A 17,824-nucleotide genomic window follows, 5' to 3' on the forward strand; every position below is an offset into this window, starting at 1 on the left:
GTCAATACGCACGTCCCGTATCCTAGCAACGTGTTCTAATAGACAAATGTGTACGTCCTGTTTCCTAACAGCATGGGAACTTTCTTGTCATATATAGACAGCGCTATTCGTATACATATACTCGTAGCGCGTCCTATGTTTAACATTTACTTTTAGGAATATTACTATGTATTATTGACAATTAAAAAGTAATATCTAAATTTGTTTTTGATGATATTCACATTAAGTACCGTTATCTATTTAATGATTTTATTTAGGATTACGTGGAATTCAATACAACTTGATATTGTATATATATACAGGTTGAGTATCCCTTATCCAAAATGCTTGGGACCAGAGGTATTTTGGATATCGGATTTTTCCGTATTTTGGAATATTTGCATACCATAATGAGATATCATGGCAATGGGACCTAAATCTAAGCATAGAATGCATTTATGTTTTATATGCACCTTATACACACAGCCTGAAGGTCATTTTAGCCAATATTTTTTATAACTTTGTGCATTAAACAAAGTGTGTCTACATTCACACAATTCATTTATGTTTCATATACACCTTATATACACAGTCTGAAGGTCATTTAATACAATATTTTTAATAACTGTGTATTAAACAAAGTTTGTGTACATTGAGCCATCAGAAAACAAAAGTTTCACTATCTCACTCTCGCTCAAAAAAGTCCGTATTTCGGAATATTCCGTATTTCGGATATTTGGATATGGGATACTCAACCTGTATATCCATTATTCCCACAAGTGAAACTATAAAAAATAATACCATTTTATAGATCCCTCTAAAATGATTCTAAATATATTAAATAGTTAGTATTTAATGATTTCTCTAATAACGTTAGTCGTATTAGTATTAATAAAAAAGCCATATATGTGTGTGTATATTCTAATGAGTGCCTCACAATTAATTTTCATCTATTTATAGTTCCTTAATATAATTATTAATTCACCCTATGGTATCAAATTTATTATTATGTGTAGATATATTATTTACAGGCTAAATCGTGTTATACAGTATTAATAATTCCCTTGACCACATGCGTAGGCAATGAGGTCAAATTTATAAATCTAATCACTGTTGCATTTACCTGGAGTGATTAATATTCGTGTAATCTGTGATCTAAAGTGGTTGATAAAACTAATGAAGTGATGTGAAAAAAAAATAAAATATATATATTGGGTAATAATAAAAACTGTTGATAACTCTAATATAACTTGAACCTCTCCCTTTTTTCTACTTTCTCCCCCCATTGGAGTCTTTCAAAAAACATACATTTTACAATGATGCCAACCTAATGTATACAAAAATAGTGTATTTCACAAACCAATGAAACCTTAATTTATTTAACCAAATATACAGAACAAACATATATGACTAATTCTACATCCATATGCATATACATAATTGGAACCCACATAAACATTGTTACACAGATAAGACTAACTTGTTTTTATGCTTAAAGTTAGTCATAATATGTGACGTTGTTCTGAAGAAAAAAGACCTAGAGACAGAGATGACTAATTCACAAAAATGAAACAATGTCAATCCCCTCATTCATTCCAAATGGAATGAGGGTGTTAAGTGTGAAAATCCAATAGGACTCTCTTTTAGATAATTGTAGCTCTCTACTGCCTCCTCTGTCATTTTCAATAATATGTTCCAATATAGTAAATTTTAAACTTTTGATGTCAGAGTTGTGGGCTTCTGTGAAATGTCTAGGTACACTATGTGTATTCACTTTGTTTTTGATGTTCCTTAAGTGCTCTTGGATTTGTGTCTTAATCATCCGTTTGGTTTTTCCTATATAGGCTTTCCCACATCCACAAGTAATTCTATAAATAACAAATGTGGAGTTACAAGTATGAACTCCTTTCAAACTGAATGATTTTTTGTTAAGTTCATCATAAATTACAGGTGATTTTTCAATGAATTTACAACAGATGCATCTAGTGCAAGGAAAACATCCTGATTGTTTTAAAAAGTTCCCCGGTTTATGATTAAATTTATCTATTGACCTTAAATTACTAGGAGCTATCATATCTTCCAGATTTGTTGCTTTTCGAAACATAAGAGTGGGTTTCTGAGCTAAATGGGGTCCCAAAATGGGGTCTCTTTGTAAAATAGGCCAATTATATATATATATATATATATATATATATATATGTAAGTAAATATACACACACGCACTGAGTAGAACACACAGAACATGAAGGATAATAGGTGCACAGTAGTAGTCGTAGGCAAGTAAAAGTATAAGCAACAATTACACAAATACATTTTCTCTAAATCAGGTGAGTGCAAGAAAACGAAACCTGAGGAAAACTGTGAGGCAACTGTTTGAGCAAAGAGCCACAGGGTCCACAGATACGTAACAATCCATCACGGTGTAGAGTCATGGATATCCCGCTTGCTTCTGGGAGTCTAGGTGCTGTGACTCACAAGTTGCCAGCCGCCGTTATGGGTAGAGAGTGCAGGAGCAACAGAACCGAGGAGAGAGTTCTGCCAATCCGGAAGGTCAAACAGAATAATAGATTTAGGAGCCTGTCCCAAAATCTTGTTGAAAATTCTAGTGAGGAAATCGATGAGGCCCTATGTACACTATGTATTCCGATAAGCCCCTAATATGCAGGTTATTTCTCCTTAGTTTGTTGTCTTGATTGTCTAGCCTATTCTGGAAGTGTTGGAATGCAGTCGCATGTCAGGGCACAGCTTCCCCGAGTGCATTGTGAGATGATATGGAGTTACCAATGAGGTCTTCCAGAGAGGTCAGATTAGTTCCAAGACACATCAAACTGGATAGAGGCTATTTCCAAGTAGACAGTGTCCTGGATTCTGCGTTCCAAAGTCTTGTTTAGTTGGCATAGATTGCAGTAGTTGTAAAATTTGAGACACTCCCAACATCCATGTTTGTGTTTTGTCTCAGGTGAGGGTCATCTGCCTGGAAAGGAGAGCTAGAGGCAAGAAAGAGCTGGGGGGAGGGAGATAAAGAGTGGTCACCAGCTGGGGTAGAACCTGAAGGTTGAAGAAAGACAAATGACTAAAGCAGGGGGAAAAGTCATTAAGCAGGCACCTATAAAGTAGAACTGCAAGGGAATGTATCGCAGACAAGGTTGACGCTAGACAAGACCCACTACATAGTAGCTAGGCTGGCATCACAAAAAACACCAGTTACAGACTTGTAGAGAAGGGTCCAGAACACATTACCTATCCCAGGGTCCCCATAGCAACAAGTCAGTACTAGTGAGAGAAGGCTGAGAAAGGGTTCTGCAGCCTGAATTCAGCAGCCAGGTTTCACTAGAGGCCACAAGAGGAGGATGCAGAGGGCCAAGACCTCTGTATGGGTGATTCAGGGATGGTAAAGCAGCAGGCTGTGCCACTAACTGGTGGAGTCCAGCGAGAAAGGAGCCCGGCTGTGGATGGGAATAGAATGCTGTGCCCATGGGAAACAGGGAGCCGGCAGACCCTGTACAGGCTTGATTGATGGAGAGTCCCAAAATGGCTGTTGTCTCAAATGGACTACTGTATGGAACAGTGAAAGCAGCAGAGCTCATGAGAATGCAATTTGAGTGTGGTCTGAATGGCTGAAAGGAAGGTCCACCAGTGGATGCTGCAGTGCAAGGTGAAGTGGTGAGGTAAGGTCCAGCACTGTACTTGTCGGTCAGAGTCCCTGGTGATTTCAAGATGGTGGATGCATCCCTGTATCTGTATGGCAGCATCTAATTACCGTTTGTGAAGAGGACCTATCCTACAATGCACTGGGTCCACGTCACCAACTGTTTGAAATAGTAAAGTGTGGCAAGCAAAGCGGAATGAGACACCGAACCCGCAAAGGTACAATGTTGCCTAGATAAAACTAAATACCCAAAAATAAATAGAGAATGGATAAAACATTTACATGATGTAAGGGCGGAAGTTCTCTTCTGCCCTCTCCTGCTGTGACATCATGGTCCTTTCCACAATATGAAAATAGACACAACTGTATCTGTATCCCGGACAGCCACAATCTGGGTGAAATGGGGTAACCCGAAACACAGGCTAGAGAGGAGCAACAGATGAGATAAAATAAGGTTGGAGATGTCCCTTATATGTCAAGGCCAGTGGCCCAGATGCCAGGAGCAGGAGAAGCACACATCCTCTCCCAAAGCCAGGAAGGCCACACCCCCAGATATTTTCTTGCTAAAATTGTATAGTTTTACTGTAGACTTAAGTTTTTCCACAACACACCTTACCTGTCCCAACTGAAGTTTGCCAGCATTTTTGCTGCCACATCTGCCTTCCAATCAGTTAATTATATTTATTTACTCATTTTGCACTTGAGAATTTTTGTTTTGATTATTGCCACTGGGGACTTGTTGGCCTCATAAGAGTGTTAAGCAGAACATGTGCAGTCTCTGGTTGGTTATTATTCGGTAAATAAGTAACCGCATTTAAGTCATGATCCAGTGCTTGTAGATGTTTACAGTTTGCAATCGGTTGCTGTGTATTTATTAATTTGTAGGTGTTGTGTTTCTGTTTTATGTAATCAGGCTCTGACATTTTACATATCCTCTGGTGGGCTCTATGGCTAAGTGGTTCCCTATAGGTTACTCTGAGGAAAACATTTCATAAGTGGCATCGCAAGATCATTAATGATGTATGGCTATAATCTATGTATTTATTAACATTAGTGTTTATTTATATGACGCCACAAGGGTTTTGCAGCGCCTAACAAAGTACATAAATAAATGAGCCAAAGAGGAAAACAATAACTTATAGGACAAGTACATGGTATATACACATTGCTGCCTCAGGGAACATGACACAAATAAGTCTTATGTTGGCAGAAACTGAGGGTTAGGTGCCGTTTAAGGAGCATGGAGTAGAAAATAGTCAGAGAGCAGGCCCTGTTTGTGAGAGTTTACATTCTAATGGGGAGGGGCAGACAGGGGTGACACTGATGGGATAGAAGTGAGCATGGAACAAAGGGTTAAGATGAGAGATGGTTGGTTTTGATGAAGCAGTTGGTCTTGAGAGCCCACTTGAAGTTTACAGAAGGTACAGAATTCCAGAGGTAGGGAGCACCATGGGCAAAATCTTGGAAGCAGGAATGGGAGGCAGTAATTAGTTGGCAGCAGAGGCAGCATGTATTTGTGGAGCTAATAGGGTCGGGTGGAAGTGTAAAGGGAGATAAGGTTAGATGGCTGAGGGCTTTGTGAGGGCAATACAGTATGTGGTATACAATGTGTATGATACATAAAATATATGGTGACTTCCTGCGGTGAGCATTACATATTGCGGTTCAGCACAGTATACATTATAATGTGAGCCAAGTCTCAAGCTGTTCCCTGTATTTTTAATGTATTTTTATAATATATTTATAATATTTTTTTCCATGCACAAATTATTTTCTTTAACCCTTCATATATTATCTTGGGATGATCCTGTAAAAGATGACAATACAACACATATATAAATAGATGTAAATGACCTTATAATGTATTTTATCTTCCTAGGGCATATTTAGAGGTTCACCAAATGGAGTTGGACAAGCTAACAACTCAGATCAGGGAATCCAAGAGGAACTCCAGGCTGGTCAGTATTCTGAAGTACTGTACTGTGAATGACTGTTTTTTGTTTGGTAATATGGAACTGTTGTAGAGCGGAAAAAAGTTAATAAAAACCTACAGTATTTTGGTCTATTTGTTCTGAATTTGACAAGAGCCAAGTTGATGTGTAACTTTAGGGGGAGTTTTATCAAGCCTTGGAGAGAGATAAAGTGGAAAAGTTGTCCAAGACAGATAATCTGCTTCTGGATGTCTTCATAGACTGTGTGAGATAAACGACACAAGCTGGTTGGTTGCTTTGAGCAACTTCTCCAGTTTATCGCTCTCCAAGGTTTAAAAGTGGTTAGGATTTGACAAGTGCTTTTTTCAGTTTGTGCCAAAATGAAAACTGACATTGTACTACGATTTTTTTTCAGGGCTTCCTTTATGACCTAGACAAGGTAAGGATAGCTTTCATTTTCCTAAATGGGTTCTGTATGACTTTAATGCAGCGGGTCATTATTGATATTGTCGTTGATTTGAAAAAACGTATACAGTGCTCTGCAGTGTGGAAAATAGGTCAAATATCATCAGTCATGAAAGGTAAAAAAAAAATGTACATGAAAAGAAAGGGAAAGTAGGGCCCTGCCTTATGAGAGAGATTGCAATCCAATTGAAAGTAACAGCTATGAGACAATAAGTGTGCATCCGATCTTTTTTTTCTGCTGCGGGGTACACTGGGCTCCACAAGGATTAACATAGGGGTGTAGAGTAGGATCTTGATCCGATGCACCAACAGGCTTAAAGCTTTGACTGTTCCCAAGATGCACAGTGCCGTCTCCTCTATAACCCCGCCTCCGTGCACAGGAGCTCAGTTTGTAAGTTGGTGCCATGCAGTAAGCACGCAATCAACAGGAGGGCTGCTCCTGCAGCCCATTTTATAGCTTATTTCAGAAAAAAAGAAGAACTTTTGAAGACTTCAAGGGCTGCAGCTTTTATGCATGTCAGATAGAAATCCTCTGCTGCAGCTCCATCACACCCCCAGCGGCGCTGTATACTCCCGCGCCCTGGTTGCCGGGTAACTACAGCGGAGGCACCGGTGTCCTTCTGTTAGTCACACACACTTGCCCCTGACCTCCGGGTTCGCGTGGCCGCAGGTATAAGGGGAGGTAAGGGGTCTTTTTGGCCCGCTGTTAACCGTGATCCGGCGCGCCCTTGGGAGGCGGGCCGCACTCGCTGGCGTGGACACTGTAAAGGGCAGCCGCTCCACTAGTCACCGGGACACAGGGCACAGGTGGGGGGTTTTCTCTCATAAATACCTGTTTTTAACAGCCCGCAGGGCCCGGTGGGGAAGCCGCAAGGGGATAAGGCCTGACCTGTAGCCTCTCCCCCAGCCCCAGGGCGCCATTTGGGTAAATGTTCCCGCCCTGGGGCTGCATATCTCTCCCTCATTCCCTGTCAGCCGCCATCACACGGAGCTGAGCTGTTCCTGGGACTGCTGGAGCAAATCCTTCTCTGTAAAGCCACCTGCTCGCCAGTGCTGTGCATTTTACAGGACACTTAAGTATTCGAACGGTCAAGGGACAGTTTTAGTTAAGAAAGAGTGCATACATTCAGGGCTGTGTGGTACAAACGCCCTGTGATATACATCCAGTATCTACTGTGTTTTGTTATATCTACTGTTTACATATATAGTTATACTATTACTTTGTATTGCTAGTCCAGTGCAGTTTTATGGTTGTATAATTCCTGCTTGGTACGCTTGTGACTATATGTGTGTGTGTAGCTGCTGCGCGGCTGCTATCTCAGGTATTTCACTCAGCGTGCTACTCCTATGTTCTGTAACCTGAGGGGACTAAGTGCGTCAGGTTTTCTGAATAATATAGGTGTTTCACAAGATATACTTGCTGTGTATTTTTCTTTGTGATTTATAGTCACTTATATATATATATATATATATATATATATATATATATATCTCTGTCTCTCTCTCTCTCTCTCTCTCTCTATCTATATATATATATATATATATATATATATATATATATATATATATACTGGGAGTTCTTCCAAGGTATATCGCTGCTAAAATTGTACCAGGTTTCCTGATATTGTGATTCTTATTATGTCAGCTACACGAGGCAAAGGAGCTGGGGCTTCTCCCACATTGCGTGGTGGTGATGCTGCAGACACTTTTGAGGAAAATTTGGCAGCAGAGAGTTCAGGTTCAGAGGGTTCCTTACCCCCCAGTGGGTCTGTAGCACCGGGGGCAACAAATGACCCAGCTTGGGCTACCTTTTCCACGCTGTTAAATACTTTAGTAACTAAACGGACGCCCCCTGTGGGACCACCTGTGCCAGTGCAGCAGTTTACGGTCCCTGCAGTCAATCCACCATGGGCGGATCAAATCTCAACTCAGTTACAGCACTTGAACCGGTCACTGAATAAATCTAAATCTCACTCTCGCCCACCTAAGACTAAGACGTCTTCTAAATGGGCCGCTACTTCCTCACAATCCACTGCTATTTTGGACACATCCTCTGAGGAAGATGGTGCATACACTGACCCCACAGACACTGACTCAGATGCTTCTGATGGGGAGGGGAAGTCAATGGTGGATGGATGTCCCTGATTTAATTGAGGCTATCAGGCTCATTCTTCGGGTCTCTGATGAACCTGAGCCTGCGGCTGTCTCTACAAATCCGGACAGGTTTAAACGTAAGAAAGTGGTTAAACAAGTTTTACCTCATTCTCAACACCTGGCTGACATACGTCAGGAATCCTGGGAAAACCCGGGAACAAAATTCACACCGCATAAGAGACTGTTGGCTCGCTATTCTCTCTCTGCGGAGCTATGTAAAAATTGGGAAACTCCTCCGCCTGTAGATTCTCATGTGGCACGCACGGTAGTTTCCTCAGCTGTGCCAGTAACTACCGTCACCTCTCTGAAGGAACCGACGGATAGCGATTTACACCCTAACGGAGGCTGTGCATAGCTAACCATTGCAGCAACATGGGCTGCTGAAGCTGTTGAGGCGTGGGCTCAGGAGCTAGAGGTAGAGCTGCCTTCCAATGCATCTGAGGATGCTCGACAATGTCTCATATTGCCACGACTTCTCTGTACCTTAAGGAGGCGGCCTCCGATGCCAGGGTGCTGGCGGCCAAGGCTGCTGCTACGTCCGTCTTGGCCAGATGTATCATTCGGTTGAGATCCTGGTCAGTGGATATAGATTCCAAGAAAACCCTGGAGGTGCTTCCTTTCAAGGGAGACATTCTCTTTGGAGGAGACCTCATTAAGATTGTGGCTGATCTGGCTACTGCCAAAACAGCTTGCCTACCTAGTACGGCTCCTTCCACACAGAAGGCTAAAAGTACTATCCCTCGGCCCTTTCGTTCTCCAGGTAAAGCAAAAGGTCATGCATACCCAAAGCAAACTCATGCTTCCAGAACTAAGTGGGCCTGGGCTGCCCATCAGCCTGCTTCCAAAACTGACAAGCCTGCCACATGATGGGGCAGGCCTCCCTCTGGGGGATCCCAGGGTGAGGGGCCGACTTCTAGGTTTTGCCCAGAAATTGTTGAAGACCACTTCCGATGCCTGGGTAAGGGAAGTCGTCACTCAAGGTTACACTGTACCCTTGAAGAATCTTCCCCCTCATCGATTTTGCCTGACAGATGTTCCTCTGGACCCAGCGAAGGCAAATACTCTGCATTCGGTGGTACATTCCCTCCTGACCACAGGAGTGGTAGTACAGGTGCCTCTGACTCAGAGAGGCAAGGGGGGTACTATTCTCCGCTGTTTCTAGTCCCGAAACCGAACGGGTCCTCACGGCACATTCTCAATCTGAAGTCCTTGAACAAGTATGTGCGGGTCTCCAAGTTTCGTATGGGAACTCTGCGCTCTATTGTTCTGGCCTTGGAACCTGGGGACTATATGGTCTCCCTGGACATCCAGGATGCCTACCTGCATATTCCTATTGCAGTGTCTCATCAGCAGTATCTGAGGTTTGCGGTGGGCAACCTTCATTACCAATTTTGGGCGTTACCTTTTGGTTTGACAACGGCTCCGCAAGTTTTCACCAAAGTAATGGCTGTAATGACGGCCGTACTCCGCCGTCAAGGGGTCAGGATCCTACCATACTTGGACAATTTGTTGATCCTGGCAAATTCCACAGAACTTCTCCTGTGTCATCTAGATCTGATGGTCCAGTTCATGAAAGCCCACGGGTGGCTAATGAACTGGAAGAAATCCTCCCTGGTTCCTGCTCGGAGCATGGTGCACCTGGGAGCATTATTGGACACTCACAACCAGCGGTTGTTCTTGTCTTAGAAGAAAGTCCTGAAGAGTGAGGGCAGGATTCCATGCTTCCTATCTCATCCGCAAGTGTCGATACATTCGGCAATGCAAGTGCTAGGTCTCATGGTGTCGGCTTTCGACATGGTGGAGTATGCTCAATTCCATTCTCGCCCTCTACAGAAGTTAATTCTGACCAAGTGCCTCACTGGATCAGATCTCATATGATCTCCCTGCCTCCGGAGGTCCGCCTGTCACTGAGCTGGTGGCTCCAGGACCAACGATTGAGCAGGGGCCATCCCTTCTGGATATCCAACTGGGTCCTGCTGACGACTGATGCCAGTCTGAGAGGTTGGGGTGCGGTGTTGGAACAACACTCTCTTCAGGGTCGGTGGACCAAGGAGGAGTCTCTACTCCCGATAAACATTCTGGAACTGCGGGCAGTGTTCAATGCATTAAACCTGGCCCAGCATTTGATACAGAACAGACCTGTTCAAGTACAATCGGACAACGCCATCACGGTGGCATACATCAATCATCAAGGCGGCACTCAAAGCCGCATGGCAATGAGGGAAGTATCACGGATTCTTCAGTGGGCAGAACGCCATCTGCCGGCCATATCCGCAGTGTACATTCCAGGGGTCCTAAACTGGGAAGCGGACTTTCTCAGTCATCAGGACGTACTCGCCAGAGAGTGGAACCTTCATCCAGAGGTGTTTCAACTTCTCGTGTACACGTGGGGCCTTCCAGATGTGGACCTGATGGAGTCTCGACACAATCACAAGGTTCCGGTCTTCGGAACAAGGACAAGGGATCCTCAATCAGCGTTCGTGAATGCTCTGTCAATCCCATGGATCTTTCATCTGCGGTATGTGTTCTCTCCGGTGTCATTACTGCCCAGAGTAATACGGTAGTACAAGCAAGAAGGAGGAAACCTACTTCTGTTCGCTCCAGCGTGGCCCAGGCGGCACTGGTTCTACAATCTACAGGGCCTCTCGCTAGATCGTCCCCTTCTACTTCCACAACGACCAGACCTCCTCGTTCAGGGCCCTTGTGTTTACCAGGACTTGGCCCATCTGGCTTTGACGGCATGGCTCTTGAAGCTTCCGTCCTGAGGTCCAAGGGTTTTTCTGAGGCGGTCGTTCAAACTATGTTGAAGGCTCGTAAGCCGGCTTCTGCTCGGATTTACCATAGGGTCTGGAATGCTTATTTTACTTGGTGTGCATCTCACAATCATAACGTTTTCAAGCTTAGTGCTGCCAAACTGTTGGCCTTCCTACAACAGGGCCTGGACTTAGGCTTTCATCTGGCCTCCCTCAAGGTTCACATTTCTGCCTTGTCGGTTTGGTTTCAGAGAAAGATTGCTGCCCTACCTGATGTTCATACATTCACTCAGGGCGTGTTGCGGATTCAGCCTCCTTATGTACCTCCTGTGGCCCCTTGGGATATGTCGGTGGTGTTGGAGGCCTTGCAAGAGTCTCCATTTGAACTTCTTGCCTCTGCTGACCTTAAGAGGCTTTCCCTTAAGGTACTGTTTTTGCTGGCTATTGCTTCAGCTAGAAGGGTCTCTGACTTGGGTGCCTTTATCCTGTAAGTCCCCCCATTTGATTTTTCATAGTGACTGGGTGTTTCTTAGAACGCGACCGGATTTTTTACCCAAGGTGGTGTTTTCCTTCCACCTTAACCAGGAGATTGTGGTTCCGGCCTTTTATTCTCCTGAGTTGTCTTCCAAAGAGTGGTCTTTGGACGTGGTACGGGCTCTCCGTATCTATGTGAAGAGAACATCCTCCATTAGGAAATCTGATTCTCTTTACTGTTTGGTTTTCACAAACGTGGCTGGCCTGCTTCCAAGCAGACCCTAGCCAGATGGATTAGAGTGGTGATTGCACATGATTATGTACAGGCTGGTCGTCCTGCTCCTGCTATCATCAAAGCCCATTCTACTCGGTCGGTTGGACCTTCTTGGGCGGCCCACCGGGTTGCGACCCTTGAACAATTGTGCAAAGCGGCTACGTGGTCCTCAGTGAACACGTTCATAAGGTTCTATGCCTTCGATACTTCCGCCTCCCAGGATGCTTCCTTTGGATGCCGGGTTCTTGTGCCCGCTACAGTGCGTCCCCTCCCATAAGGAACTGCTTTAGGACATCCCTGATGGTAATCCCTGTGGAGCCCAGTGTACCCCGCAGCAGAAAACAAGATTTATGGTAAGAACTTACCGTTGTTAAATCTCTTTCTGCGAGGTACACTGTGCTCCACAAGGCGCCCACCCTGACGCACTTAGCTTCTTTGGGTTTGTTTGGCATTAGCCGCTGACTCCCTCTCCTGTGGTGAGTGTGTGGTGTAATTGGCTACGAGCGATTGTCGTCTCTGGTACCTGCTACTGCATTGGGCTGGTTAACGAAACTGATCTCCTGTGCACGGAGGCGGGGTTATAGAGGAGGCGGCGCTTTTCTTGGGAAAAGTCAAAGCTTTGAGCCTGTTGGTGCCTCGGATCAAGATCCTACTCTACACCCCTATGTTAATCCTTGTGGAGCCCAGTGTACCTCGCAGAAAGAGATTTAACTTCTTACCATAAATCTCGGGTTTTTTTTGCATGTGTTCGGAAATGCAAGTAAAGCATTAGCAACACAGTATTTTTTTCCTTATGCAAATTGCCTTTATTTCTCTTACGTCCTAAAGGATGCTGGAGTCCACATTAGTACCGTGGGGTATAGATGGGTCCACCAGGAGCCATTGGCACTTTAAGAGTTTGAGAGTGTGGGATGGCTCCTCCCTTTATGCCCCTCCTACCAAACTCAGTTTAGAAAATGTGCCCAGAGGAGCTGGTCACAGCTAGGGGAGCTCTACAGAGCTTCTTTAGTTAAAGTTTATTTTTAGAGTTTATTATTTTACAGGGAGGCTGCTGGCAACAGCCTCCCTGCAGCGAGGGACTAAAGGGGGGAGTAGTGTCCGCCCTGCGGGGTCTGAGCCACTATCTCCGCTGACTGGACACTGAGCTCCAGAGGGGATACATCGTTCCCCGCCGCAGGGGATCGCTCACCCCAGCAGCATGCCGCCACCCCCTTACAGAGCTGAAGATTGTGGCGAGTGAGTCACCAACGCCCCCTCACAAGTGGAGGACCGGTGTGAAGATGGCGGCATCAGAGTAGGAGCACAGTATTAACTGCGCTCCAGGAGGTATAGTGGTACATAGTGTGGCGCTTTGTTGGGCGCCTTGAGCCAGCGCCTACACCCTACACTGGTCACACAGCCTGTCGGGGTCCCCGGATCTCAGCCAGCATCAATCCTCAGGCCAGTATAATCCTGTGAAGAGCGGGAAGACAGCGCCATTTTGAGGGTGGAGTTTCTCTTCAGTGCGGACCCAGCAGCGTTCAGCGCCATTTTCCTGCCTGTACAGTGCTGTCAGTGAGGAGCAACTCCCTCCACAGCAACTCCAGCTATCTATCACGGTACCAGGGGGTTGTAGAAGGGGGGTGGGGGAGGCTGCTGCAAAACGACTGAGTAACCTATTAAGGTACACAGTCAGCGCTGATAAGGGGTCTCCCTTTATATTAAAAGCGCTGTGTGTGGGTTGGTTCCAATCTCTGTCTCTCTCTTGCCATTCTTGGAGGTGAAACTCTGCCCTCCCCTGTGTGTGTGTGGAGTGTTTGTGGTCTCCATTAAGCAATGTCCAGGGACTCCGTGTCATATGCTGCAGAGGATATTTCCTCTCAGGATGATCCCATTCCATGTTATCAGGATTGCACTGGTTTAGCACAGATTCCAGCAAGGAAGCCTGAGTGGTAATCCTCTTTCAAATCTATGATTTCTCAGATTTCTAATAGGGTTGCACAAAATGAATCTGCAACTCAGGCTTTACAGAACTCTATGGCAGTGTGGCCCAGTTCTGGTACATCAGGGCTCCCCGCTGTATATTCACACAAACGTGCTCTTGCTCAGATCGTGCAGGATGATACCGATACCGACTCTGATACTGCAGACGGTGACGGGGATGTGTTGCAGGGGGGATGCATCATTTGCAAAAGGGGTGCAGTTGATGATAGAGGCTATTAGGGATGTGTTGAATATTGCTGATACAACACCCGAGCAGGTTGAGGAGGCTTACTTCACTGAAAATAAGAAAGCCTCGCTAACCTTCCCTGCGTCAAAGGAATTAAATGCTATATTTGAAAAGGCTTGGGAAAACCCGGATAAAAAATTCCAGATACCTAAAAGGTTCTGGTAGCGTTTCCTTTCCCAGCAGAGGATAGGAAAAAATGGGAAAACCCGCCTATTGTTGACGCGTCAGTATCCAGACTCTCAAAAAAGGTGTTTTTACCTATTCCAGGATCTACTGCCTTAAAAGAGCCGGCTGATCATAAAATTGATAATACGCTCAAATCCATGTACACGGCTTCTGGGGCAATACTACGTCCCACTATTGCCAGAGCTTGGATTGCCAAAGCTGTTGTAAAGTGGTCAGGCACGTTACTTGAGGATTTGGATACTATGGGAAAATGTGATGTTGAATTGTTTTTACGTAACATTCAGGATTCGGCAGGATTTCTGGTAGAATCCATGAAAGACCTGGGTTCCATGGCTGCGGGAATTTTCTCCATGTCAGTATCAGCTCGTCGAGGGCTGTGGTTGCACCAGTGGTCTGCCGACGCGGAATCCAGGAGAAGTGTGGAGACCCTACCCTACATAGGTCAGGCTCTCTTTGGGGAAGCGTTAGATGCATGGATCTCCACGGCTATGGCTGGTAAGTCACACTTCCTTCCTGCTCCGACCAAACCCTTTTCTTCAGTTACGTCACTGTCATTTCGGTCTAACAAGCCCAGAAAGGCAAAGCCGTCCAACACCTTCTTTCGGGGAGGTCGGCCCAAGTTCAAGAAACCTGCGGCTGCAGGTTCTTAGGAACAGAAACCTGCTTCAGGTACACCAAAGTCCTCCGCATGACGGTGGACTGCACGCCCCGAAGGTGGGGTCGGTGGGAGCGAGACTCAGACATTTCAGTCATGTCTGGGTGTCCTCCGACCTGGACCCCTTGGTGCAAGATATTGTGTCCCAGGGTTACAGGCTGGAATTTCAAAATCTCCCTCCTCACCGATTTTTCAGATCAGGCTTGCCAGCTCTGCTGGCAGACAGGTCTGTCCTGCAAGAAGCATTCCAGAAGTTGGTGGAGGCACAGGTCATTGTGCCAGTACCACCTCACATGCAGAACAAAGGTTACTATTCGAACCTTTTTGTTGTATTGAAACCGGATGGTTCGGTCAGGCCCATTCTGAACTTAAAACCACTAAACCCCTTTCTAAAGGAGTTCAAGTTCAAACTGGAGTCCCTAAGGGTACCAAATCAAGCTTATCTGCGATTTGCGCTGTTGGACTGTCATTTTCAGTCCCAGGCCCTCCCATTCGGTCTCTCCACAGCACCGAGGGTTTTCACCAAGGTGATGGTGGAAATGATGATTCTTCTCCACAGACAGGGTGTGAACATAATTCCGTATCTGGACCATCTGCTGATAAAAGCATCGTCCAAGGAGAATCTGTTACGGTCCATAACACTCACGACTCAGCTTCTCAGGAAACATAGTTGGATCCTGAATCTTCCAAAGTCACATTTGGAACCAACCAGAAGGTTGTCCTTTCTGGGAATGATCCTCCACACGGAGGTGCAGAGGGTGTTTCTCCCAGAGGAAAAAAAGGGGTTGGTGATTCAAACGATGGTCCGGGATGTCCTGAAGCCAGCCCGGGTGTCAATTCATCAGTGCATTTGCCTTCTGGGGAAGATGGTGGCCTCTTACGAGGCTCTGCAGTATGGGAGGTTTCACGCTCGGTCCTTCCAACTGGATCTCCTGGACAAGTGGTTGGGACACCATCTACACATGCATCAGAGAATACGTCTGTCGCCAAAGGCCAAGATTTCACTCCTCTGGTGGCTGAAATTATCTTACCTTCTGGAGGGCCGCAGGTTCGGGATTCAGGACTGGATCCTTCTAACCATGGATTCAAGTCTCCGGGGCTCGGGTGCAGTCACTCAAGGGGAAACCTTCCAAGGAAGGTGGTTAAGTCTGGAAGCCGGCCGGCCTGCCGATAAACATTCTGGAACTAAGAGCCGTCGACAACGGTCTTCTCCAAGCGGCCCGTCTTCTGAGAAATTGGGCCATTCAAGTGCAGTCGGACAATGTGACAACAGTGGCTTACATAAACCGACAGGGCGGAACGAAGAGCAGAGCTGCAATGGCAGAGGTAACAAGAATCATCCTCTGGGCAGAAAAGCACGCGTTGGTGCGGTCAGCAATCTTCATTGCGGGAGTAGACAACTGGAATCGACATGATGGCCTCTCATCTCAACAAGAAGCTTCGGCGGTATTGTTCCAGGTCGAGGGACCCTCAAGCTGTGGCGGTGGACGCCCTCGTGACTCCATGTGTGTTCCAGTCGGTGTACGTGTTTCCTCCACTTCCACTCATTCCAAGGGTTCTAAAACTCATAAGGAGAACAAGAGTTTAGGCGATCCTCATTGCTCCGGACTGGCCAAGAAGGGCTTGATATGCGTATCTTCTGGATCTACTACAAGAGGAGCCGAGGCCTCTTCCCCTTCGAGAGGACCTGCTGCAGCAGGTGCCGTTTGCCTATCAAGACTTACTGCAGCTATGTTTGACGGCATGGAAGTTGAATGCCGAATACTAGTTCGGAAGGGCATTCTGATAAATGTTATTCCTACCCTGATACAGGCTAGGAAAGGAGTAACATCTAAACATTACCATCGAATTTGGGAAAAAATTGTATCTTGGTGTGAGTTCAAGAAGTGAACCTGCGGTGGAGTTTCAACTGGGATGTTTTCTCCTCTTCTTACAAGCTTGTGTGGATATGGGCCTAAAGTTGCGATCTGTGAAGGTCCAGATTTCGGCTCTATCCATTTTCTTCCAAAAACAATTTGCTGCCCTCCCTGAGGTTCAGACCTTTTGGAAAGGAGTTCTGCACATCCAACCTCCCTTTATACTGCCTACGGCGCCTTGGGACCTTAACGCGGTGTTGCAGTTCCTCCAGTCGGACTGGTTTGAGCCTCTACAGAAGGTTGAAGTAAAATTTCTTACGTGGAAAGCTGTCACTTTGTTGGCTAAGGCTTTTGCTAGACGTGTGTCGGAGTTGGTGGCTTTGTCCTGTAAAAGCCCATACTTGATCTTCCGCGAAGATAGAGCTGAGCTCCGGACACGTCAGCAGTTTTTTCCGAAGGTTATGTCAGCATTTCATATCAACCAACCTATTGTGGTACCACCAGTGGCTACTGACACCTCAATTCCAACAAAGTCCTTGGATGTTGTAAGAGCTCTGAAAATATATGTGAAGAGGAATGCTCGTCACAGGAAATCGGACTCTCTGTTCGTCCTATATGATCCCAAATAAAATTGGGTGTCCTGCTTCTAAGCAGACGATCTCTCGCTGGATCAGGTTCATTATCCAGCATGCGTATTCTACGGCAGGCTTCCTGTGTCCTACGTCTGTCAAGACCCACTCTACTCGTAAGGTGGGGTCTTCCTGGGCGGCTGCCCGGGGTGTCTCTGCGTTACAACTTTGCCGAGCTGCAACTTGGTCTGGGTCGAACATGTTTGCCAAGTTCTACAAGTTCGATACTTTGGCTGAGCTTCAGATCATCAGAGGCCAATCAGTTCTGCAGGAGACCCCGCGCTCTCCCTCCCGTTCTGGGAGCTTTGGCACATCCCCATGGTACTAATGTGTTCCCCAGCATCCTCTAGGACGTTAGAGAAAATTGGATTTTGGTTACTTACCGGTAAATCCTTTTCCCGTAGTCTGTAGAGGCTGCTGGGCGCCCGCCCAGCACTTCGTTTTCCTGCAATTGTTATCTGGTTCAGTACAACTTTGTTTTAGTTACATTTTGCATTGTTACTTGGCAAGTAATGTTTTCAGCGGTTGCCGAGTTTACAAGCTAAGTTAGCTTGATGTGCCTTGTATGTGTGAGCTGGTATGAATCTCGCCACTATCTGTGTTAAATCCT

The 17,824-nt window shown here is 45.8% G+C and overlaps 1 protein-coding gene across 6 annotated transcripts in view; it reads left to right on the plus strand.

The window, feature by feature from the left end:
- The window catches only part of RIPOR1 (RHO family interacting cell polarization regulator 1), a 627,513-nt gene that overhangs the window by 312,381 nt on the left and 297,308 nt on the right, over nucleotides 1-17,824 (plus strand). For all 6 annotated transcript variants that reach the window (XM_063945248.1, XM_063945245.1, XM_063945246.1 and 3 more), the window contains exons 4-5: nucleotides 5,508-5,586; nucleotides 5,975-5,998. In XM_063945248.1, the coding sequence (XP_063801318.1) occupies nucleotides 5,508-5,586; nucleotides 5,975-5,998 (103 nt within the window). The remainder of the gene's footprint in view (nucleotides 1-5,507; nucleotides 5,587-5,974; nucleotides 5,999-17,824) is intronic.

This window comes from Pseudophryne corroboree, chromosome 11, assembly GCF_028390025.1.
Source record: "Pseudophryne corroboree isolate aPseCor3 chromosome 11, aPseCor3.hap2, whole genome shotgun sequence".
Classification (NCBI taxonomy): Eukaryota; Metazoa; Chordata; class Amphibia; order Anura; family Myobatrachidae; genus Pseudophryne; species Pseudophryne corroboree.